Source organism: Fulmarus glacialis, unplaced genomic scaffold (genome assembly GCF_000690835.1).
Source record: "Fulmarus glacialis isolate BGI_N327 unplaced genomic scaffold, ASM69083v1 scaffold1948, whole genome shotgun sequence".
In the NCBI taxonomy this organism is placed as follows: domain Eukaryota; kingdom Metazoa; phylum Chordata; class Aves; order Procellariiformes; family Procellariidae; genus Fulmarus; species Fulmarus glacialis.
The window spans coordinates 18,880-45,065 of NW_009226116.1; the positions used below are offsets into that span (position 1 = coordinate 18,880).

The 26,186-nt window shown below is 39.1% G+C and overlaps 1 protein-coding gene across 1 annotated transcript in view; it reads right to left on the reverse strand.

Moving 5' to 3' along the window:
• The window catches only part of LOC104080327 (cyclin-dependent kinase 6), a gene marked incomplete at its 3' end in the record, with an annotated part of 55,194 nt that overhangs the window by 4,783 nt on the left and 24,225 nt on the right, over positions 1–26,186 (reverse strand). The window contains exon 2 of the mRNA XM_009582686.1: positions 21,233–21,368. Coding sequence (XP_009580981.1) covers positions 21,233–21,368 — 136 coding nt within the window. The remainder of the gene's footprint in view (positions 1–21,232; positions 21,369–26,186) is intronic.

Here is a 26,186-nt window from a genome sequence, read left to right on the forward strand (position 1 = left end):
AGTGAGAAACAGCACAGGGAACACCAAGGTGAGAGGAGGAGGAGGAGGAGGATGAAGAGGAGAAAGAGGAAGTACTCCATGGTGGAGCAGATATCCACACTGCAGCCTGTGGAGGACCCGCATTGGAGCAGGTGGATATTCCTGAGGAAACTGCAGCCTGTGGAGAGGACCTATGCTGGAGCAGGCAGAAAGTGTGAGGAGGAAGGAGCAGTAGAGAGGAGCTGCTATGGACTGACCACAACCCCTCACACCCCATGCCCTGTGCTGCTCAGGGTGGGGAGAGTCAGGAATGACGTGGAGCCTGGAAAAAGGCAGCAGAAGGTGTTCTTTGAATGTTTGCCTTTTTTTCCCCCCCTACCTGAATTAGCAACTAAATATCTATCTTAATTGGCATTAAACTAAGTTCATTTTCCCCAAGATGAGTCTATTTTGCCCATAATGGTAATTGGTAAGCAATCCCCTTGTCTTATCTCAGCCCATGAGCTTTCTTGTTCCTTGTTCTTTATTTTCTGTAGGCATCCTGCTGGGGGCGGGGAGTGAGTGAGCGACTGGGTGGGAGTTTGGCTGTTGGGCTAGGCTAACCCACCACCGTGGCAAAGGTATAGATGCTAGGTTTTGCCTTTGTAAGGGGGGACACAACGTGATGCAATCTGAAGGAAAACTCCAAGAATAATACGTCTTCAGAGAACACATGCACCCAGAGGTAAAATACACATGTGAATGGTTGCTCATATGTGAAGTTCACATTTTTCCTCTGTTGACTAGTATGTGAAGAAAGAAAAACCTTTAACCAGGTTGCCCTTGGTCATGGTAATAGTAGTTCCTAATACCAGAGAAAGTAAGTCTGTGGAAGCCCACAAATATACTCGGTCGTATCACCAAATAAAAGCAACACAATACAGATCTCTGCCAACCACAACAGACCCTAAATTTGTACTAATGCACAGGCATTTTTATAGCTTTTTGGGTTTTTTTTTTTACCTGCCTATTTTCCTCTTCCTGCTCAATTTCCGTGCTAACATTTTGTAAAACACAACAATCCTTCGGAATCTCCTAACATTTCTCCTACTCCTTGTCGAGTATCTCACGCACCTGCACAAGAACCTGCATCCTTCACCCAGAGTTTCTATCTATTTGTAACTAATTTTTCTCTTTTTCCTGAGCAGAATGGAATGCCCCTATTTCGAATGGCAGGTGTTGGGATACTCGTCCTGAACATTTCCTGTAGGAGTGTTTGCATAAGAGACAACCGCAAGTGTAAACAAAGGGGATGAGTTTTAGACAGCAATGTGTAATGAATCAGTCAAGCTAGTTTGACGAAAAGGCTCACTGCCTCTCACTGAACAGCAGGACCTTCTCTGAGCAGAAGAGGAGCAGGATAAGGCTTCCTTCATATCCTACAGGATTATACAGAACCCCCAACCATCAAACTGCTTTCATTTAAAGGGTATTTTTTAAACACGCTGGAATGAATGTTTAAAAAGATTTCACATTCTCTAGGGCCTATTTTTGAAGCAGAATAATTACAGCACTTCTATGGTTATACTTTGTAAAAAACAGTCAACATTAATTAATGCCAAAAAAACAATGGCATTAAGTACAGATACATGAATAGCAAAAGACATGATTAATGTTGTTACACTGAATCCCAAAGGCATTAGTAATAACATAGTGACTCCCTGTTAAATGCAGTGATTTTCTTTTTGAAATCTTGTCCTCACACTGGGCTGGGAACCCATCACACCAGCCTATCTAGAATGCCATGACTGTGATGGTGGGGGCAGAGAAGCAATTTGCCACAGCCTATGAAGCTGCAGGATGCTCTTCTCCATGCAGCTGGCTGGCTGCAGTGGCTGGGACACAGTAAGAGGCAGATAGATCCCTGCCCTTGTGCCCTTTTCCTTCTTCCCTCAGGAGAAAGCTATTCTGATCCGTCTCCACCCAGGGCATTCAGAAAGGGGAGGAGGAGGCTCTGCTCTTTGCCTTCACCTAGGCACACTATAGCCTCTCAGGAGTCATCCATGACCCAACCCAATACACACCAGGATATAGAGCTCTTACTTTTCCTTGTATTGGGTAACAGTTTATCTCAGAGTAATCCTATTGCTTTCCATGAAAGTATTCACAGGCTAAGGGTCATCCCTCAGAAGAGAAGACTGCTGTGATATTCCTGTCAATTAACTAGAGAGTACCAAGAGAACGTGAATTTCACAGCGTGTTTAATTCAAATATGTTCACTGTTTTGATAAGAGAACAATAAATCCAAATGACCCATTCACTTAGTTGTATTAATCAACCTTACTCTACAAGGTAAAATGTTCATTTTGTGTTCATAGAATAAAATTCTGTGCAGAGAGAAAAATACAGAAAATTAATTTACTGTATTATTAGCAGAAGGGAACTAATATCTGCCAAGCTTATGCAAGAAATTGGTCTAATAATTGGTGGTGTTTTGTATGCCGCTACCCTAAAGGTAAACAATTTGTTGAAAATTAATTAACAGTTATATATATTTTTAACTATGAAGTAAAATATTTGTGTAATTATTTTTGAATTGTAAAATTATTTTAATCATATGAAAGATACTTTAATACACTCAGAGTAGATTAATGGATATTTTAAAATACATTCTGATAAACAGTTTCTAATTTATTTTAAACTACTTTTATAAGAAAGAAAGCACAGCTCAGACAAGTGATTCTGGATTATCCAATTGTTAGGATGAAGAACCCCGCAGACATGCACACTCACAAAAGTATGCATGTAGGTATACATGCATTTTAGTGTTTTGAATAATCCCATTGAAGGAAATGTTATCCATACTAGTCCACTGCAAAGGTATAAACACTGAAATGAATACAGTCATGTTGGTTTTGGGTTTTTTTTGTTGTTGTTTTTTTTAATGGCTAGAACTGTTTGTATAACAATTTAAAAGATGCAATACCTGAAGGACTGGAGTCTCTAAAACACTGTTTTGATGACTATTTTGGTTGCTGTTAGAAGTAGTAAGGGAACGAATATTAGAAAGTCCTAAATAAATTACTGTGGAATACAATAATCAGTCAATCAGTTAATAGCCAATCTAGTAAAACTTGCAAATGTCACTATTATGCATGGACCTGCTGTATATCATGAACATTATATGTCAGTCTCAAGCTAAAGTACCGCAACTGTGTACAAGATTCAGGAAAAATGCAAAATTTTAATTGAATTATAAAGGTCCATGGTAGTCTTTGAAAAAGTTGAGGCTTAACAACGCTATTGCATTGCCATAAGTTTATGATTGAATTTTATGTATGTCTATAATAGCTTTCAATATACCACGACACTATTTTCCTTTTATTGTCATGCTCCTGTTTGTAGACTGAATTCAATTCATACCCACCACAGCACGTTTAACATGTTCTAGTCTCTTTGCTTAAACTCACCAACTGTCCCTTCTGAGTTAGAAGGGAACACTGAATTTGTACTGCTGCAGGAGATCCTGACCAAGCATATTTTGGAGTGCTCCAAATGCTCCCCAAACACCAGTGCTCACCAGCAGCAAAGGCGACATAATTAAGACTAGATTAAGACAAATAGATGCACTCGATTGTGTTCAAGGAACTTTTCTGAGTAACCTTCTGTCTGCCCTCCTTAAAATAGAGACCTGGATTAATATTTTAGAGGTCTTTAAAAGTTTCAGTCTTAGTACATGTCTGTTTTACCAGTATCTTAATACTGCCAGATTTTCATACCGATCTCAGTAATTGTGAACGAAAGACCAAATTCAGTATATGAAATATGTACTTAACATCTGTGGGATACATACGTACATACACATGTATAGGCACACATGTGGATGCATTTCATTTCGGGCAGATCAATATTAATTTAAGTGTCTATAAGTCTTTCCACATCAATTTCTCATTTTATAGCTCAACATCTGTCAAGTCAGTTTGCAATATAGATCTTTCAAATTCTATCAGCTGTTATTTTTCATATTTAATGACAAGAAGTTGCATGACTGAAAGGAAACCTATGTAATTATTACTTACTTATTTTCAGTGATTCAGTGTACCAAAAAATCCTATCAAAGTGGAATTACCAGACATGCAAATGAAACACATAACTTTTTCTATCTGGCTACTGGTATTTTTAAGAGAAAATACATGCAAATTAAATGAGAACAGAGGGGAAGTTTGTTTTAACAATTTGACAGAAATTGGCAAACGTGGCACTGTTACCAAGTCCTGTCCTGGCTGTGAAATTTTTACAGCAGGTAAATGTAACTTTGTGATTAACAATCTTTTTCACTGCTCAAACCTTTCCACTCTTTGCGGAAAAACCAATAGAACGCACAGCTCTTAGCGGAATTTATAGATCTGAGCCTAGATAAGCAAACAAACAGATTTTTTTCCCGTATCTCTGGATGTATCATCACAGTTTTGTAAATCCCCAAATACTTTCTGGGAAATTTCCTTTCTTTTATTACAAGCTTTTCATAAAACTGTATTGGAGTCTCTCACAGTGCATCCTGGTTACACAGTTGTTACCCACTCTGTTCTTTTATTCGTCACACCACCCGAAAAAGAGATGAGGACTAAAATGAACCAAGAAATCCCCCAAACTCTTTACTGGATCACCCAGTTGGTAAGCCCCATACAAATGACTTGAAATAGCATCCATGATTTGTATGCATTGGCTCTAAAGCCCCTTCTGGCACATGTCTGCGGACTGACACCAGTCAAAATTTGGTATCTAAGCATCATGTCAGGTCAAGCTGGATAGCTGGGGCAGAGCTGCAGTTTGAATTCTGGAGTACACTTTTCATATAATTCCAGCTTCTTTAATGGTCATGTTTCTCGACAAGGCAAGTCATCCTTCCTTCAACTGATGCTATGAGCCTCTTCCTTCTGGGGTAAAACCCAGACTTTCACTTGACTAAGTCAATCTATTCTGGAGCATTGTGTATACTCCGCTATCTCTATCACCTCTCAGTAGAGCTTAGTGCTTTCAGCTTTTAAAAAAGATTTTTGATTGCTTCTAATAGTATATATCTCCTTCTCTCATCGTGGGACATCATTGCCATTTCCTCTTCATAGACTTTGCTTCTGCATTCCCAAGCTGTATTTTGGGACATCCTAAGCATATCATCACTTCTTTCAATCCTTGTGGAAGCTCTCCTGACGTAATCAGAGATTATCTCACCCAGAAAATCCATAAAGCTGGATGTGACTCCCTTTAACTACTTCAGTATGCTTCTGAGAGGCGTTCACAGAAATCACTGTCTCGCTCCTTGCCAGAACCTACAAACTACAGTAAATTATCAACCATGGACAAGCCGATTCTCCTCCAGCGCTGCTCACACTGGTTGTTACGAGGAATGGTACCAACAAGTCTTGATTGCTTCCATCATAAAAACGTCTAGGAATTCAGCATAGTCATGAAAGGCACTTGCATGCTGAGGAAGAAGATGGCCTCGTATTAGGCACAACCAAAGCTATTTACCAGCATCTTTGTAACACTGTTGGTCATAATAGCTCTTTTTAATTTACTCAAACTTCAGGGTTTAAGGGTTAAAAATATGGCATATGTTGACAGCCGACACTCCTCGCTAACAGGAAAGACACGTTGCTGTGGGGCCCAGATCTCGGCTTCTCCTTCCCTGCAGCTGTCTGTGGATAGCAGCTAATTGTATCCACTTGTTTAACCTCGGGGATAACGTCTGCAGGGGACCGAGTGCCACAAGCGTACTTTTTTTTTTTTAACGGTCATTTCCTCTTTGGTGTAACTTGCATGACAGCATGTGACAAGCAGAAATTAATGGGGACACTGCTGTGCCAATACCTCTTGAATTGCTTTGACACTGGCTGCAGGCTGCCTGCTTGGCCACCCAGCCAAGACCTCACATGAAATGTGGCAAGGGGCCCACAGCTCTATTCACTAACAAGCCAGCTGGTCAGTGATTAGAAAGCTGAAACAATGCTGTGCACATACATCAAGAAAAATGCTTTACAAACAGCTTCGGACTTAGGAGGTAAAGTCTCCTAGAAAAGTAAATCTGTAAATTTATCTTCTGGGGACTGCTAACTTAAGCTAACATTAGAGATAATGTGGAAGGCCCTGGAAGATGACTGCCCTACCTCATCACCTGAGCACAAGAAGGGCTAACCTCAGAACAAAGACTAACATTTTAACATGCTCAAAACCATGTGCAAACAGCTTAGACCACATGGATTCTGGTCCAGAGGAGCATTCAAATTATGTAAATCCATAGAGATTTATGACAGACTACTCTTCCTAATGGTCTATCAACACCTTGGCAACATTACTGACATTTCTGCAGAAATTCTCATTGGATTTGTCTGCAGTGTGCCATCAAGAAGCCTGAGATTTGTTTATACGCTGATACACAACCACAAAGGATGAGATTTCAGAAGTATCCCAGGGGATTTGGATGACCAGATCTCCTACACCCAAGACAGCTTTGAACATTTCAGCCAAGATTTTTTTGAAAACTGTCAAATCCTTGGCTAGACACAAAAGGCCCAAGAAAACTGTTCCTTTAATTTCTCTCTCAGTTGTTTTTTTAAACAGTATCCACTAAAAATGCATGGGTTCTTTATGAAACACCTGCATGGCAACAAGAAAATAAGTTATGCTTTTTTAAAATGGAGAAAAAAGCAGTCAATAGGATCCTACAGATTAGAAACCCAAACATGATTTAAAATCAATAGTACTTGGGCATCTAATTCCTATAGCTCCTTCAGAGTTACAAGCTCAGTCCAGCAATTTTTGTTTAGGAGAAAACTTGTTTAAACTTATTATAACACAGGCCTGCTCCATTTCCTGATATATAAGGAAATACATTTCATGACATATACAGAAACATAAGAGCTCAAGGCACTGTAAAAGAGGCTGGCAGGATACCAGAGTCATTTTTGTGAATTAGAAATTGGGGCTACTGTAGAGTTTGGACTTTAGGCCTAATTAATCTTGATTGCTTCCATCATAAAAATGTCTAGGAATTCAGCATAGTCATGAACGACACCTGCATGCTGAGGAAGAAGATGGCCTTGTATTAGGCACAGCCAAAGCCCAATGAAGTCACTGGGACTCTATCCATCAGTTTTCAAAGACCTGAGCGGGTCCCACTGCTTTTCAATATTTCCATCTTCTTCCCACACTCATCGGAACCAGCAGGACTTTCAGAGAGATGTAGCCAGCCTTCTCTGAGACAGAGGTGTCAGCATGACACCAGACATCGAAATACAGCTATTCTCCAGAGTTAGACACTCTTTTAATAAATAGTTAACAATTTTTATTAAAGATGTGAACACAGAGGAGAGTAAGAAGACAATCCCGTCCTAACCTCTCCAGGGAATACATAATAAATAAAGCTCAGTTGTGCACTTTTTAAAAGACACTTTTCAATAATTTTTTTTTGCTTGTAATGTACTTGCATGGCGGAAGTATTGTGATGCTTGTCAGTGCTGTACAATGGCTCAACATTGGGGTCAATTACTACCTGAGCTGTAGTCACAGGAGTTCATTTAACTTTGCTGCCTCTCTTGCTCCATATTATAAATTCAGGGATAATGGTTAACTACTTCATGAGTGTTGCAAAGATTAACTGGTTAATGTTTGTTAAGTACTCCAAAGATCTAGAATTTGCTTTCACTTATAAAAGCATAACAACCTTCAAGAAAACCAAGGATAAACACAAGAGGAAAGATTTCTTGGATTTAAGTTATGAGTAGAAATGGGCTTCAAGGAAGAGCCGAGAGGGGACAGTGGCCTACTGGAACCAGCTTGGCCAGGAGCCCCAATCCAAGTATTGTACATATAGCTTTGCAATGCTGTTACAGCATTGTATGAACTGTCAAAATAGTCTTCAGGATGAGAATCTTACTGATGCCTTAGTACACCTAAATCAAAAGTAGAGAAAAAGAGAATTGTTTCTTGGAAGCACTCAGCAGATTGTTTTCCATATATACCGTAGCAATTCATTTGCAATTCTATTATGTTGAATTAAAAAATCAATAGCTCTTGAACCAACAGCTTTACAAGAGGAACAGGCAAGCACTTTATTTTACAGACAAAGCACAGAGAAGAGATTTTGCAAGAGGAGTCAAGCAAGTGCACAAAGTCTTCTGTTTTCACCGAAAGCATGAGAAGTTTGCTGATAGCACCAGACTAGGGGAATGGCTGCGCATTCCCTTCCACTTACATGATCTATCACTTTCTCCCTTCTTTTCTGATTTCCTACCTCTTCCTTTACTTTTTTCTTTCCTCCCTTCATGTGCCCTGTTGCCTTTTACTGCCCCATCCCCAGTTCTGGCCCTTCTATTCACGCCTTCACTGCACCCCATCCCACTCAGCCATTTCCTCTCTCACTACGCTCACTCTCAGGCCCTGCGGTCCTACACCACCTCTTTGGGCTGCTGCCTCCTACAGGCCAGGTGATTACCAAGCAAGGTAGATCAGCAGAAGATGCCAGCTATTAGCATGCCTCAGCAGCTCATCTCCAGATTTCAGATACAACAAACTGTAACAGGTAGTGATGTGCCTGAGATGGTTGCTGTGGCTGCAGTGGTGGGACATGGTCCCATACATCTGCTGAGTCTCTCCGAAGTGCCATGGGCCATGGCCCCTCTGGTTCTGAGCAAAATGACACTGATTTACATGAGCGTAAATTAGTGTAAACCTCACCTTGTTTTCTTTTGAACACTTGACTGGTTCTTAAAAAAGGAGGCATCTTCAACTCGTAGTGACACAATGAGTGATGAGTCTACTTATTTCTTAATGTTAGCACAATAGACAAGAATCAGCTCTGCTTTGGGGGTGAGGGTGAGGCTTGGGGATGGGGGGAAAGGTGCTACATGAGAGACAATAGTCTTCTTGGGAGGGGAGAAGATTGCCTCCAATGTTTCACAGGCATGGTATTCTCTCCCTTCCCCCACCTCCCTGAATGCTAAATAAAACAAACTCTAAGAGATTTTTAATAAAAAGCCAAAGGTATGTTAGAAGTTAACTTGTAAAAAGAGCCAATCAATGGAACAAACTGCTTCCATGAAGAAGTATCTTTTGAAAGTAAAGTGTCACAAATGATGCATGTGACAAATGCAGCTTGTGACAAATGCATCACTGCTTCTCAAAAGGGTAACTTGTGACAAGCAAAAAAGTATGCTATTAATTATGTAAGCCAATTTGGAAAAGAAAACTACATGTCTTCTTTCCATGTAACCATTCATGGAAAACCTGTGAGAATAGAAGTAGCTATGATCCAGACAACTTGGAGCACATAGGTCTGTGCTTTGCTGAATCAGGCCCTAGAAGGATAAGTCTTTTGTTTTGCCTATCAACGAAAAAAACATTACTAATTATACAATACAATATCAAACTCTGTTATCCCAAATTGACAATCACTTAAGTAGAAACAAACTGTATCTTCAGAAGGGCAAATGAGAGAGGCTAGGGATCACTATCAAAGGACTTCTGTTTTCTTTTGTTTGTTAAATAGCAACTATATTATTTACTGCAGTTTTGCAAGCTAGCGAGCAGCTGGGTGTAACACATTTCCATGGTGTGTAACCTCTCCTTATGCTTCGTTAGATTCCTTATCAGGACCAGAAGAAAAGAAATCTCTCTGTTATGCTTCTCCTGTGGCAAAGGAAAAGACAAGATGATGACTTTCCAGCTCATTTCACTTGTACAACGTTCTCATCAATCACCATGGGGTAGGTCTTTGTTATTTTCACTGAAGGACTGCTCTTAGTTTTCTGTCACAATAAAGTGTGACTCCAGTAACTAGCAAATCAAGGTTACCTCCACCACATTGGCAAAAGAACAAAATGCAAACATAAGGCTAAAGTGACTTCTGAAATATTTTCCAAGGCCCCGGTTTCACAGACATAAACCTAAGTCAAATTAGGTCTAAATTCTTTTCATTGAAAAGAAGGTTAAAGTCTGAAACACTCAGAACAGTTGAGGTAAGGAAGCTAAACTAACCATTTCATCAAGAACCAAAAGTTTTCTGCTTGTTTTGCGACTTTCTGCTCCAGAAACCAAGCAAAGAAACTGTGGTTTATTTTTGTTTTAAACTCTCTGTCAAGTATGCATCTCCTTGCAGTTTTGGTTCACTATAGCCCACGCAGCTTGGCCTCTATTCTCCTTTTCCTATGTCTTCAATAAGCCTTATAGACATCAGCAGAAAAAAGCAAGAAAGGGATATATTCTAATCAAGGAAAAACATAATAAAAAATGCTTTGTAAGATGGTCTCTCCTCCTTTAACTTCATGCTTTTATATGTCTTTTCCTTTTTGGTCTGTGTTGTTTCTCACTGAATGACAGTTATACACAACATACTATTGTAATAACAAGCATATGGCTCAGACATCGCTGCTGACTTTCTCAAGTCTCAAATTAAGACATTTTTATTTAAAATACATGAGAGACATCTGTATACTCTTTCATTAAATGCATTTTACATTTGTAACATCCTACGTATTCTTTTGGAATCAATTCCATTAAAATGCCGATTCTGGGTTTGGATAGCAAGTACTTCCTTTGTAACACTAAGGGAGGAGTATGTTACTGTCAAAATTTCTCTCTAAAAAGTCCTTGCTAAGATATTTACTCTGCTTGTCAGAACAGGAATATCTGAAGTTAATTCCAAATGAAAGAATATTTTAGAATGAATCATAAACTAGATGTTAAAAAAAGGCAACACGCTGCCATTCCAGTGCCCCTTCCCTGTTGTAAAACTAAACGAAAAACGCCTCTGCGTTTGCATCCACAGAATATCGTAACATTTCAGAGTCTTTTGAGATTCCTTAATTGTAGTTATGCAACAGAACTGTCACATCCTAAAACAAAGGACAAAAATTCAGCAGCTGAATTTATTGGCTTGGAAACAAAATGCTCTTAAGAGATGGCTAACATGTCTTCTTGATTATTTTTGGCATTTTAAAGTTACAGTGCAACGCTTCCTATTGCATAGACCAAAGAAGTGGGACATTTTAGAAATACTTAGAATTTTTATGGTGCTGTTCGTAAAGTCACATATTTAGCAACAGTGAAAACTGTTGAGCAGTAACCTTTTTTGCAATTAAGCCACTAATTTCAACGGGCCCTTTATGGTATAAGACACTGGTCAACATTAATAAAGATATAATGTGCTGGCTTCTAATGGGTTAGTCACGATGGTAAAGAACAGCTTTTTCTTTTAAACGGGTATTCTCAAGGGTCACGATTTTCAAGGCAAATGGGATAAATTCTATGGCCAGAACAGTTATGATATTAATGAAAAAAGAAATAAACAAACCAGTCTGTCAAACCTGTGATCCTCCGGAGCCCTTTTCCATTACTGAGTCAGTTTACTATGATGACCAACTATGACACACTTTTGTGAATAGTCAGGAGTCTGGTTCCAAAGGCACAGACATTGCTTACACATAAGTTTTGAGGGAAGACTACTTCCTCACTCTGACAAAGCATTTAAAGACAAGCAAAATGCATGTTCATGACTAATCTGAGACTACAGAAACAACGGTTTCAATTCTTCTTTGCTCTAACCTTAGAATTAATCAGGTCAGTAGTACAGGATAACAACTGATTCTCCTCTGTTAGCTCCTCTAATTCGCAGTCTTTCAACCTCACTTCTGAAGCTGGAGCAATCTGTTTACATAAAATTAAGCAGAAGCTTAAGTGCTTTGCTGGAGCAGAGCCTCTGCTCCCTTTGGGGTTTCTCCTTTAAGGTCTGAAGTTGATTCAGAAGATTCAGATATATATTCCAGCATGAGTCTAAATGTTTTATGTATACTGTATAGCTGTAATGATAACAGAGAAGTAAGAAGAACCTAAAATACTGATGTTTATGAGCCTTTGGGTAAGGCTTCCAACCCAGAAATTAAGGACAGATTTGATCTAGGAGCTTGAGCCTTTGTAATTTGCTCTTTCTTAATTGCAAACTGTTCAGGCTTTGCATGAAAACAAATGAAAGGCTGCTTGCTAACTGATGCTAATAGCATTGCACCACACTCACCCCTGGAGGAACCCTAAGAAGCCAACAGTTACACCACAGAAGGATTTGACCCACAGTTGTGCTCTGGAGCACGGACATTGGCAAATATTACAAAACCACGTCTGCTTTATTAAAAATACAAATAAATTAATCATTTTAATTTCCAAATATTTTCCCTTGCTGTCGCACTAAGAGCAAACAACAAACAGTATTTCTGTTATTTCACTTGTGTTTCCATTCTAAATTTTCTGTCTTCTGACAGCTGCTTGCGAACTTACTAATAATGTGCGTCTTTGTTTGGACTTCTTAAAAAGAAGGATATTCTCAAAATGGAAGAAAGCTTACTTTATTTCACTTTGAAACCTGAGAAACCTGTAACATGAACCATACGCTGATTACAGAGCACTGATATATAAAGGAAGCAGTTGTGCAAATGTGTGAAGTGGCTGTGGTGGGGAAACAGCAGAGCAGAGGAGAAGCACTGTTTTAGACAAATTAATGCTGTTGTAGGATCTGATTGTTATGACTCATGTTTAACAAGGTATTGTGTAAAGGCCAGCCAAAAAGGAGGACTTCTTATGGTGGGCACTATACAGTCAGGGGTTTTCACACGACTTCTTCCATTAAAAGCTCACAAATAAAATGGACAAGACAGACCCCAGGTGGAGAAACAGTATGACAGTTCCATGATATTACTTTTTTATAGGAGTAGAGTCAGTTAGAAGGGAATGGAAAGAAAAGTGATGGAGAGAAAAGTTCTGGAGGAAGGGAAGGAACAGAAGAGAAGAGTGCTATAAAGTGTAAACACAGAGTGAAAGTGAGGTGAAAAAATGAAGGTGGAAGGGAAGGATGGAAGGAAGAAAGGGCTGGGAAAATGGGATTAGCACAGGCAGAGAACACTGAGTTGAAATCGCTGGAAGCTCTCTGAGTGTCAGAGATTTTGGCTTTGGTTGCTTCAGCAACTGATTGTAGCTGGCTGATGCCACTGGCTGGTGCTTCTCCACAGCTTCTCCATGGCCAGAGGATGGGAAGCAGGGAGGAACCATGTCTATTCTGGTATCTGCAGGGGCGGGTGGGACATGGGCTCTCCATGTGCCTCTGATCGGACACATTGAGTAGGAGGGAGAGGCGCAGCCTCGGCTGGGTCCCATTTTATTCCTTCCCTATAAATGTAACAGCCCTCATTCCAGCTCAGCTGTATCTGATGATGAGGTGAAACATAAGCCTATGGGATGGACTCTGGGAATCAGCAGATATATATGTGTATATACATGTGTACGTGTATGTGTAGTATGCCTTCATGTGTATACATATAAAGAAAATATACATCAAACCACTCGCTAGGCACCGGAGGAGAACTGTTTTCTTGTACTTTTGACCCTTCTCTAAGCATCTGAGCTGCCAGTTCTGGCCTCTTCTGGTCCACAGCTATTTTGAGATCATGAACTTCATAGACAGTAGAGTGATCATCAAGTTTCCCTTTCCCTTTCTTCCACTTGCTCAAATAGCAACACTTTTTCTGCAAATATGTTAGAGGACTTTTACAATAACTATATGTATATATGTATGTGTGCTTATGTGCCCATATGTATAAATAATTTAAAAATTCTTAAAGCTAATTTTAAGTTCTACATATGAAAATATGCAATACAAAAAAACTCCATCCCTATCCATTTGTATGGGACTGTTCTCTGGCATAAGCTAAATACACCTGTCACAGAAGAAAAGAAACAAACACAACATATCTTGATTAAACCACTGTGCCACTAAAGTAACACGCTTGAAATTAATTTTTACTGTGGGATACAATAGCCTGCCTATTCACTGGCATAAAAGCAGTGCATACAGCTAATGCAAGAGTACTAAATTTCTCTTGGAGTGAAATAGAGAAAAGTTTTATAAAAAAATTATTTGATTACTATATTATCTTCTATATCTATGAGTTGTCTGTGGCCAACTTTTGAATTATTTTACACTACAGCTGTATATTTGCTGTGAATAAATATGGACACTTTGTGAGTATTCTAGTATAGAGAATCTGAGCTGCAATAACCTTGGCTGAGATGGGAAAGGTATCCTGCTGCAATGCTTCTTGTCCCAGATCAGCTGAGTTCAACCCTTAGAATCTGGAGTTCAACAAGATAAAACATGTTGGCCAGGCTTCCCAAATATCTACCTTGTCACAATTTGCGTCATTCTGTCTCCTCTTCCCATCTCCGTGTGCTTGTTTTGGGGTGAAGTATAGCTTTGTGGGTATGCAGAGGCATAGGGGCCTGATTTCCTTCCAGTGCAGAAACTACTATTAAGAAAGTGATTCCTATCTGCCCTCATAAAAATCAAGAATGGCTCTTTGAATGTCTCCTCTTTATCTCACATCTGCTCTAGTCTGACCTTCAAATTACTTGTCAAAAGTAACATATGGCTTGCAAGCAAAATTTAGAACATGGGTAAATCCAAACATTTCAGTCTATTGTTCTGCCGCTGCTTTACGTGTACCATGAGCTGCAACAGCTTTCTCTTAATTGCTTTAACTGTGGCATCTCATCTTTGATGAAAAGACTCTGAAAATGTGAGTGACGCTTCTGCTGACCACTGAGGCAGGATTTACTTGCAGAGCAAGTTGCGACTATATACCACCACCACAAGACAAAGGAAAGTATCTCGAAAATACTCTCCACTCCGAGGAACTGCCACTGGCTCGCTGCGGAACAGTTTGGCACTGTCTCTGACGTGCTGCCTGGCAGTCTGGCCCCACTTTTACACCTGCTTGAGCATTATTCCTACCACATGCTCCCTTTCTTTCTTTCAGTGTCATCAAAGCATTTCACATAGCAATTGCTACCACATTGATGTTCCAATAGCAAAACCCCAGTGTCACTAATAATCCGAGAGCATCTCAAGGGAATCCAGAGCAGTAGGATCCGTAAGATTTTTTTTGCATCACATCAACGTCCAGCTCTGCAGAATTAACAGAAATGAAATGAGCTGATAGCAACATTTCACTTCCAGTGTTTGTAATACTGCAATTTTGCAATGACTTGATCATAAATTTTGCTCTACCAAAGGCTCAATCTCCATCCCTGCCCACAATTCAGAATCTCTTCAGTTTCTTAATTCCCTTTGACTTTCTGAATAAAGATGATTTCTGTCCCTCCATCTATTGAAAACAATAGCTTCCTTCTGACTTCAAAAAGGATGTGTCCCTTAGGGCCCTACTGGACTGTACTGCCGCCTTGAGAGTTTGGGCCATAAAAGAAAAGTAGGTTGAGATGTCTATTTAGAGAGTCCATGATATACATCTTTTCACAGTGACATTTCTAATTCAGTGTCATTGTTTTGAAAGATTAAAATTATTATTTCTGGCAGGTTGCTTTCATGCATTATGCTACAATGTTGCTTGACTGCTTTCCAAACTGGAACAAATGAAAAAATGTGAAGCGCTCCAATGATTTTAAATCACTCTAGTCAGGACAGAGTGATTTAAAATTATTGGAGTGCCTCACATTTTTATGAGCTCTCAGTTTGCAAGCAATGGAGGTCTGGGCAGTCCTGGGCTACAACACTGCAAAAAACCAGCTACACATTATCATCAGTTTGAAAATGTTTGCATTTGAATTTGGAAATGGTAGGGAGTTGGAGATATTTAACGCCACCATAATTAAAATCAGTGGCTGTACACTGACTGTTAAAAGGTCCAAGCTAAAGAAGTAACTGTGTGGATACAACATTCTATTTTGTAGCATCCTGTGCCCAGCAGTCCCTTCATTCGAATCAGGACTCCTCCCAGCCCCTTGCTCAGACCGTACATTACTGCCTGCACCACCGCACCAACGGAGCTGTGGCTGTGTTTCTACATGCAGCACAGTATGGGGAAGAAATGACACCACCTGCAACAGAGGGAACCACCACCCTGTTTAAGGTTTAGTTCCTTCAGAGCTGCCACTTGTGCAGGGCACCTGCTCTCTCTCCTACTACCCTTCCATGCAGCAGTCCAACCCCCAGTAGTAGGATAACAGAGAAAAAAAGATTTATCCCACAATAATATATCAGTTCAGTCCTTTTGTTTTTCATTTATTTATAGTGGCAACTCTTCTTTAATTCCTAATACAGATTCAGAACAAAATTTATTGCAAAATAGTCCACAAAGAATGACATCCTTAGCAGCTGTAAATGGGCATCATTTCACTGAAGCTAATGGATTTACACCTCTTAGTATCAGCTGGGGATCTGAGCCATTATTTGTGGACTCTAAATTCCTCACTAAGTTTTGCTTCTTTCTTTACCACAGAAGTACTGACAGGAAAATGCTAGTAACAGCTCTTCTCTTAGTATCTTTCTTATTAATTTGAGTAGGCTCTTTTTTTAGTGACTTTTAACTTGGATGTTGTTAAATATAGCCACATTCTGAAGACTCTCAGTACTGGCAAATATGTTTTCCTGGAATATCTTGTGTTGTTTTCAGAATTGCATGATTGTGTGACATCTGCTCCACATCTCATACGTGATCGACTGAGTAGGTACAACCGTGGCAGATGGCTGATGACTCACCTCACAACACTGAACACTGGTTTGCTTTCTGAGAAGCAATCTTCGTATTAATTTTCTAAGAGTCTTGCAAAGATGTGGCCGGTCTGCCTGGTTTGATAGCAGGTAATGTAAGTTACAGGAAATGCACAGGGATGCAACAGAAGTATTTATTCTAGCACTGGGGGTAATATTTTAAAATTCAATTTTTGGGCTACTATCAGATAAATCCGCAAATCAGGTTCAGTGCTGTACTTTCTAAATTTTAGGCATCTAAGCAGCAAAATCTGGATCCCTGAATCAGACGGAGATCTAGGCTTCCTATGCAAAGGAGATACAGAATAATATCCACAGAAGCCATTCAATTGAGTGAGGGATCAGGAAACACCAGAGAAAAAGATACACCTTAAGTCCTGTTCTCTCTGTGATTTGGCTGCCCTGTTCCAGGCTGCGGGGAATACCATGAAGATTCACAGATCACAGACCTGGGCAGAAGGACATTCCCAGCTCTTCTAACATCCCATGACAGATAATGTATGCACCTGCTATACTGGAGACCTTTGTTCTGTTCCCTCCTCAGCGGACTGTCAGATTGAAACAGGCACAGCCCAGTTAGCACGTGTAGCTTGGGAAGGCTAAGTTCTGATCAGCTGTAAGAAAACTATTGCAAGAAGACACAATTTTACTTACAATGACATCACCTCACAAAGTTAACTTTGTTCATTACTAAAATTAAAGAACCTCGGTAACAGTTTGCTATCCCCTCTCATTCTTACAGACTCCTTGGCCCAGCAGAACGAGATGACTGGAGGGAACTCCAAAGAGCCATTCCTAAACCACTTAATTTACAGCTCTATATACCAAGCCATCACATGCATATATTAATTTAAAGCTAAATATTGTTATATACATTGCAATAGCTTAAATCAATAAACATCAATTTGTTTGCATGCACATGATTTCCATATTAAAAACATAATTAGTGTTATAACAACCATATCCATATCCAAATCCTTTAGGATCAAAAAACCATGCCAGCCTCACAAGCGTCACACCAAAATGGGACCACCCAGCTTAAACACGCTTCAGTCCCAAAAACTAACACATCAAAATGCTTTAGTGGCCTGTTAACTATTTTTTTTTTTTAAATCTTTCTGTGGCAGAGACGTATCATTCCCATTTCCACTACCCTTATGTCAACTAACAAAAGTCCCTAATGAGCCAGGTCTCTCAGAGGCTCAGCTGCTAACGCTGTTAACATTACCAAAGACCTGTGCATGACTAACAGCTGTGTCCTAAGGAAACTGAACTCATACCTTCCATTTCCACATAAACTGCCCTAAAGTTAAAGAGTATCCCGGGAAGAAAAGAAGGGAGGAGATGATGGGTAGACAGGAAAGAAGGAAGATGTTGTCATTGCTGATTCTGATTCATCCCGTATGGAACACATATTAATCAGGTCTGACAGAGGAAGCCAGCAAGGGTGAGCAGGACTATAATCCAGTCATTACAAAGACATATTAACTACATTAAGGGCTTGAACATAGTTCTCTTTCAAAGATGAATGCCATGTTCACGAGTATTTGGAGTCATGTTGTCCATCCCTCTAGCCCAAAGTATCCTCCTTTAAAAAATAATGGAAGTGCTTCAGCAGAAAAGATTTAAAATACCTCTGTCCAGAATACCCTAGAACTCAGTAGCCAGAGCTATAGCCACAGAAATGGACTACAGCATTCATGCTCCTGGCGACAGGGAGGGGAAGTGAGCATGTCTGCCCTACATCCTGGGTAAGTATTCCCACTACCAGGCAACGCCTCAAAGGGAAACTGCCCCTCTCCTATCATTTTATGGGCACCCGTGGATATGTTCCTAAAATACTCTCTGGGGTGACTCCTGCTGCAGGGCTTTAGACATTGGAAAGGCACTGCTGAGCAGCATTAGGACAAAAGCTTTAGTTGTATTTAAATGACCGACACGGTTAGTTTCTCTGAACTGCTCCACTCTGACTACTATCTGCTAAACATAAAGGGAATTCTCAAAATGGTACTGGTGTCACTTGTATTCCTTGACAGTTGGCAACTAAAAACCCCAGCATGCCCCAAAGCAGGAAAAGCTGAGTCTCCCTCCCCAAAATGATATGTAACGATGGTAGTTAATTTACACAAAAAAGATCTTTGGGGCTGATATTTCTCTCATAGTAATTTTATGTCATTCAAGTTCCACTAACAACCATTGAGTTTACACCATGGTGCCAAAGAGGTATATTAGATCCTTCAACTTCAAGCTATCCAGAGCTTACTCGGCTCATCTGGCACCTCTCTGTTGCTGACACATGCAGAACTTTAACAGATGGTCTTACAATACTGGCAGTTGTTTTGTACTGTGCTAGTGGTGAGGGGAAATACTCTACACAAATTTTCTGTAATTCTGGAAAATAAATGAAGTACAAATCCATATTAACCTCAAAAGCCAAACTATAAAAAGTCAGATTAGTCATTTAACGATGTATGTGCCCTGGGTTAAATGCTCAGTTGCTGCAAAATGGCAGTATTTCCCCGCAGCCAGGAGAACTATGCTTTGCTTCAGTTTCTACCAGGAATATCCATAAAGACTGTATCATTAGAAAGGTACCGAAATGCATTACGAATAAGGCTTGAGACCCTTCCTCATGTGATCAGCCCTGACTATGAGCAAAAGTACCTCCATAAACTGGGTGTTTTCACATAAATAGTGAAGCAACAGGGTGCAACTTAAGTTAACCGAATCTCTCTTTTTTCCTGTGCCAAACAGAATTCAAGAAATAACACATCAGCTACTGTGCAAATGTTGAAATCAACAGTGACGACCAAGTAAACAGCAATTTTACATTTTTCCTCACCCATTTAAAATGAGCTGTATATACCACAAGCTGAATTTTACACTCACTAATTTCACTGGCTGCAGTGGAACTTGCACTGTACATAAAAGACCAGAATTGCTCCTCCTTGTTTCTGTGTGGCTAAATTTTTCTCTTTTATTGTGCCAAATTATCAGATATATCAACTGGGTTTAACTAGTAAACCACATATGCAGAATAGTGCTTTTCAAAAGTAAGTCCAACAATTTTCTTCACCAGTATATAACCTCCATGAAATGTATGTTCACACATATGTATTGCAGTCTACTAGCGCAAATTTAGAACAGGCTTTTAGAAAATGACAAATGTTTTAGTCCAATGCTCACCACTTCTATTTGCTTTAAATGAAACATAGCTCGAAAGATATTTCAAACTGAGATTTCAGAGGCTGGGTCATTCAGTTCCCATCCATTTCAATATATTTAGTTAGATAATACGTCAGTCACCTTGTACGTTATTTTCACAATGTTAGTTACATCGAAATACAGTTCCCTTAGGTAGCTTTGAAGCCCTAGAAAGAAATAGAACCCTAAAAGAGTCCTTCAAATGCAAGAGGTACATTCCAGTCTTCTGCTGGGACTGAATCAAAGCTGTATCCATTTTTAGTTTATCCACTTAGGTTGCTTAAAAAACACAGTTGCTGGAAGTGACTGATGTTATACATTTGTGACTTTGATACAAGTGAAAAGATCTTTATCAGTTTTATGTCTAATTTTATACTGAAAGATCAAACAACTCCTAAGTTTGAAGCTGTTAAGAAAAAAAAATTAAAACAACTAAATTTCAGATAGGTTTCATGTTTTCTTTTCCTCCCTCAGGACTTCTGCCAGACTAAGATGACACAACATACTTCCAGAAAGTACTTATACAAATGCAAGATAATCCGTCTCTGAAAGCATAAATTACTTCTTCTCATGAAAAAAGAAAAATCAAAAGAAATGTTAAAAAGACACAGTCAAAATGTAGGAACATCAATCCCTCTGCTTCTCTTCCCAGGCGTAAACATTTTGTCAAACATTTCAAGCTATGATCCTCAATGTAGCACTTCACTGTGAAATCCCCAGGAGAGAAGAGGAGTTGGTATACATATTTTAGTACCAATAACGCAAGCACGTCCTATCCTGGGAAGAGGTCCTCTCTTACAGATGCAGAATATGAGATAACATGATGGGAAAACTTCATGACCATCCTTCCAGTAACTGAAAGCCTTCCCAGCTTCTACAACAACTGGTCATGGCTAACCCCTTCTTTGACCCATCCTCTGCAGAGCTCGCCACAGGTCCAGGGTGAACATCTCCTGCTCCTGGAATGTATATAAACCTTTCTGGCAAGAGGGACATGAAACGAAAGGAGTCTCTTGGGGAAACAAAGCCAAGGGAAGGGCATAGGAGCACAGGATTTATTTTATCCATTCTAACAATATCCAGCACTCTACCAGACACCTGCTAGTGAAGGTTCAAGTAGTCTTGGACTAAACAACAATGGAATCATCTGCCTACAGCTGCAAGCAAAGGACATTCTTAATGATTTGGAATGCTACATTTGGTAAAACAGTAGAGATTCAGGGAATTTATAAATCTAAAAGAGAAAAAAACCCCCAAGTGCAACATTTCCACAAAGAGATTACATCTGTTAGTGAATACAGATCTTAGTGCTGCAATTCATGTCCTAAGCTGGGCATTACTCAATTTTGATGTAACAAAATCCTATGGAATCAAAACATAATTTGTCTTTGTGATTTATCTCTTTGCCCTTCCTATCTAATATTTTCTGAAATAACATCCAAAATCTTTCTTCTTAACTACCTTTATAGTTTCAGTAGGCACTCCAGGCTCTGGAACTTTATCCAAGTAAGTAGTCAAGTCTTGATCCACGTGTTCAAACACTAATGTTAACTTGGTCTCTCTGTCTGTTCGTGACACGGTGCACACATCAAACAATCTGAGAGGAGGAAAAGAAAAGAGGAGGTAAGTATACAGGAACCAGTACAGACATACATACCTTGCAGCTTATACATGTCTATTTAAATTTCTTACAGTATATAGAATGGAAGAAAGAGCTTTCCAAAGGTAGAGCAATCTTTGAGCTCTCAATTCATCAGATAACTACTGATACAGCAGAAAAATTTCATGTGTGGATTCTGAAATAGGATTAAGTATTAAGAATTCATCAGCTGTTCAAAGTAAAATAATTACATGAAAAGAAAAAATTTTTGGACAGAGCGGACTAGAGCGACAGAGCGACAGAAAATGGCTTGATATTTATCCACATTCTATGCTGCAGCACTTACAGTCATTTAAAAAAAAATTCGTGAGAAACATTTTTGAGAAAAAACATACAGGGTGTTTGCATGCACCTTCAGTTTCTTCCCACGTAACTCCCATGTTCACCATTACATGGCTTTATAATTACATCTTCTTTGGCAGAAACAGAATTTTTTTGTTGATTACACTTTCAAGTTCCTGGATGCATGGAATACCTTCAGAGTCAGGATACAGTCTGGAAAAAAGCTTTGTGCACAAGATGCCACTACTAAGAAAGCTTTCTTCCCTCACCACTTTTACTGAAATTTCTTTATCATTTCACCTTGTTGCACAACATCAAATTCAAACTAATTTGCAAAGCTCTTCATAACATCACATTCCTATCTGATTACCCTATTTTCTATTGTTTTCTCTTTTTAATTATGATTTCTCTCTTCTTCTCCACTTCATCTACTGTACCAGCTCTAATCACTGTTTTATCTTTTTCAAAAACGTCTGCCCATCCTTCTATGCTTCACATCTATACCCATACCAGTGACTTTCGCTATCCCTCCTCAAGTGCCACTTCTACAAAATCACAATAGGAAACCATCTTACAGATGGAAGGACGCTTGTTCCCTGCTCACATATTTACTAATGTGTTTATTCCTTCAGTTTTAAATTGTACAGATCAGATTGCCTTTCTCTCTGAAGCGAGGCAGAAAATCAATGGCTACTTTTATTAGGTGACAGTAGATTTAAAAAATATATGAATACAGTTATTGAGAAAAAAGTCTATACAGTTAAACTGAAGAACCTATCATTGATAACAAACCAAAGCAGTGTTGATACTACTGCTTATTTTGGTCACCGTCATAGCAGTTACGTTGTTTTACTACATGTATCTTTCATCCTCTTACTTAGAGTACCTGCTTCCTTACTTTGTGCAAAGTGCAGGATTTCTGATAGCATTATCAAGTAATATTTCTATTCTTTGTCCTAGGACTAAAGGCTTTATATGCAGGATCTGTAGACAACAGATCACGCACAAAGCCTTGGGGTTCACTGCTTTTCAAAGAGGACATCTGTCAAACAGACGAGGAAAACACTTTGTACTGTGTTTTTACTTCTTACCTTAAATCTCAAAATATTTCACAAGAGAAGTGAAGATAAGAATTGGCACAACTATCTATCTATCTGTGAAGACTCTAATCCAGATTTAAGAGAGCAGTGTGTTTCACTGGAGATGATATAGATTTAACATGTTAAGGCTGTGGTCCCACTTTAACAGCATTTCCTAAATAATCTTTGGTCAGACACTTAAAAATTGTTTATTAGCCACCATGTTTTGAAAATGGACACATGCACATTCCTTTTAGCTCAAAGAAGCTTTTCAGTGAATAATAATTTGGGAACCGGAGTTACAGAATATGGAGAGACTGTCACCCTACCTCTACTAGAAGACTAATCTGTACTTAATCTGTAATCATCATATGAACAAATATTAATTAAATTATTATGGTAACATAGTGACTGTAACAGCAAATGTCTCGGCACATTGCTCACAAAGACAAATACTGTTCTCTTTATGATTCCCTTAATGGGGCATACACGGAAGACAGATGTCTTGTACACAGTAAATCAGTTTTGTGAAAAGTCACAAACCTTCCTGAAAAGTGAAATTTGCTGGTATTTGGCTGGAGGTTAATAATCTGTAATATATTTATATAAATCAATGTGGAATGTAGCCGGACTGCCTATAACCCCAACACATGCAAATAGAGAGGAGCCAGACAGGTCTGAACATCTGAACATAAACACTGGAAAATATTTCCAACTGTATGATTCCTTTGTGTTGACCTACATTTACCTAAAAATGTTCTAAAACACCTTTTTTGCCAGGTATTTAATACACTGGCAAAATTATCTTTTCAACTACAGCAGAATTATAATTTAAGAAAAAAAGGAAAAAAGATTTCACTGTATAGAATATAGAAGCAACATGTAATTTCCAACTCACTGTGGAGGGAAATGCTGATTCTCTGTTTAATTCTTCTGTATGTGGCTTATTTTGATTCCGGCATTTTCTAGCACAGCAAAATAAGGAACTCAGAGGAGCACAATTCTAGTCACCTATTACTGAGTATAATATTATCACTGAGCAATAACAGTATCTTTCCTTTTTATACACCCTTTATGTGAAACTCTACATGCTTTACTGTTAATAATAAAAACTCCAGATCCTGCACTGGGCTGGGTGGAAGCACATTGTGTTTACTCACTGAAAATAGATAATAATTTAAAGCACAGCTTATATGAATCCACGATACTACAAAAAGACAACATCTGGCATTGCCTGTGCTAATCATTCTGGAAATAGATCGAGAAAGACGCAGCCTGTTCATTTAGTAGTTTCCACAGGGATAAAACTACTTTTACATCCACTGTGAGAAAATAATCCATAAAGTTGTCTTCTTTAGCTAGGAACTTCTCTGCTGTCTACAGTGCACATCTCTCAAGCCATTTCCTCATGATTTTCTGTATGTGACGGGTTGGTTTTGCATGTGATTGCCTCTCTGGAACAGGCAACAGCAAAAGGCTTTTATTTAAAGAGTTACTATGTGGACACTGTCCTAAGTGAAGTAAATGTACCTCAATTAATACAGGATTTCCATACTGAATACTTTGTAAACACCAGCCCTGCCCTTCCATTGTACTTACAAAAGAAACGTTTGAATTATTTGATTAAAGCAAGATCCGCTATGGGAAATCCTGCAAGTATTTAACAAGATGTTTGGCTGGGAGTCATACACCACCTGATGTGTCGATCTGAACTGGAACGCTGTTGAACAGAACTTACAGAGTACGTGTGTTTTAATGCAGACATTTTTTCAAGTTAATTGTACTAAAGTAAAAAAAGCTTATCAGCTGCAAATCTATGTCTCTGTCTGATTTTGTGTGTCTAGTGCCTAGCAGATCTTACTATAACCTAGCAGAATACCTGCCTTCCTACAAAAATACTTTGGCTTTTTTAAACGCAGAAAACTAGGTGGTGCATCTTGAAGTCTCCATAGCTTCTTACCACATGTAATCTGACAAATGCAACTTCAATTAATCTGCATTTTACAGTATACAGTCTGAATGCTTAATGCTTTTTTAAGAAAAGACACAGTTATGCCAATTCCTTTGAAAACTATTGCGTCTACTGACTGGTACTAATTTGGTAACTGCTTCTAGAAAGTCCTTAAATGTTACTGGACTTGCTTGTGAGATGCTCTGAGAACTGCTATAAAGTTACCCACTTTCAAGTGGAATAAACATTTCTTTCCTGAGCAAACTGAGATAACAGCAATGGAGATCAAACCCATCAGCCCAAGCCACCTGCAAGAAATACCAAAAAACAGATCTGACTGTAAGACTGTAGGACATCAGTTCTCTTGGCTATTGTCAAATAGATGAGTAAGTACATCTGGAAAATTAGCCAGATCATAGTCAAAGGGAAGACCGAAGAATTAGATACTTGCTGCCAATGCATCCAAAGGGTTATTGCTATTCTTATTGCAGTAGGACTAATCCAACATGAACACATATCCCTTTACTTTACTGGTCACTCACAGCACTGAACAAAAACACATTCCTTGGCCTCTAAAGTTTTTCAGTAATGTGGATTTACTTCAATTTTCTTGGGAACAGCATCTTCCTAGGGAGAGTTACTTCCTAGCTTATGCATGAAGAGAAAGAGAACCGGAGCCATTGATTTCTGAGCAGAAGAAATGTTTAAGACGACTGTGGTGTGGTAAGTAGTGGCATAGTAAAATGCTACAGTTTTAAGGTTTCATAAGTCTGGACAAAGACTCAGATGGAAAGAGTTTGGTGGTCTCAACCTAACTCCGAAAGGTGTTCATCCACATGACAGAAAACCAGCACAGAATTTATATATGACTGACAGTGTTTACGCAAACACCACAAAATTGGGATACCAGGACTATTACAGATCATGATTGAGGTTTATTGACAAATATGTGGGGGAGCCTGAATAGCTTCTGCTTTCACTGCCTTTGGCTCAGGTTAATCCTGTGAGTCCATAATTTTCAAGGGCACAGAACATTTCAGCCTCTCATACCTAAAAGCATTGAAGAATGACAGTCAGGCATTCTTTGAGTCCAAATTTCAGCCGCAGCCTTAAACTCTTCTGTTCTCTGGAAGCCACTCAGCAACAAGCCCTTCGTTCACCCTAACTTCTTAAACCACGTACTCCTTGAAAAAAAAACAGTTTTCCCCATATTTTTAATCTTAGCTACCTTATACTTTCTTGCTTTTGAAGAGGAAAAAGACTCTGCTAACAGAAACCAGTCCCTGCTTGGAATCACATATACCCAATGTATTGCAACAAAGGGGTCGTATTTCAGATGAAGAAGAAAATAGCTGGGCAAGTGGAGTGGAACATGTGCGTTGCGAGAACCGTGTCCCACGTAGCAAAACAGGAAATAGAGCTTCACACTCGGAAACATATGAC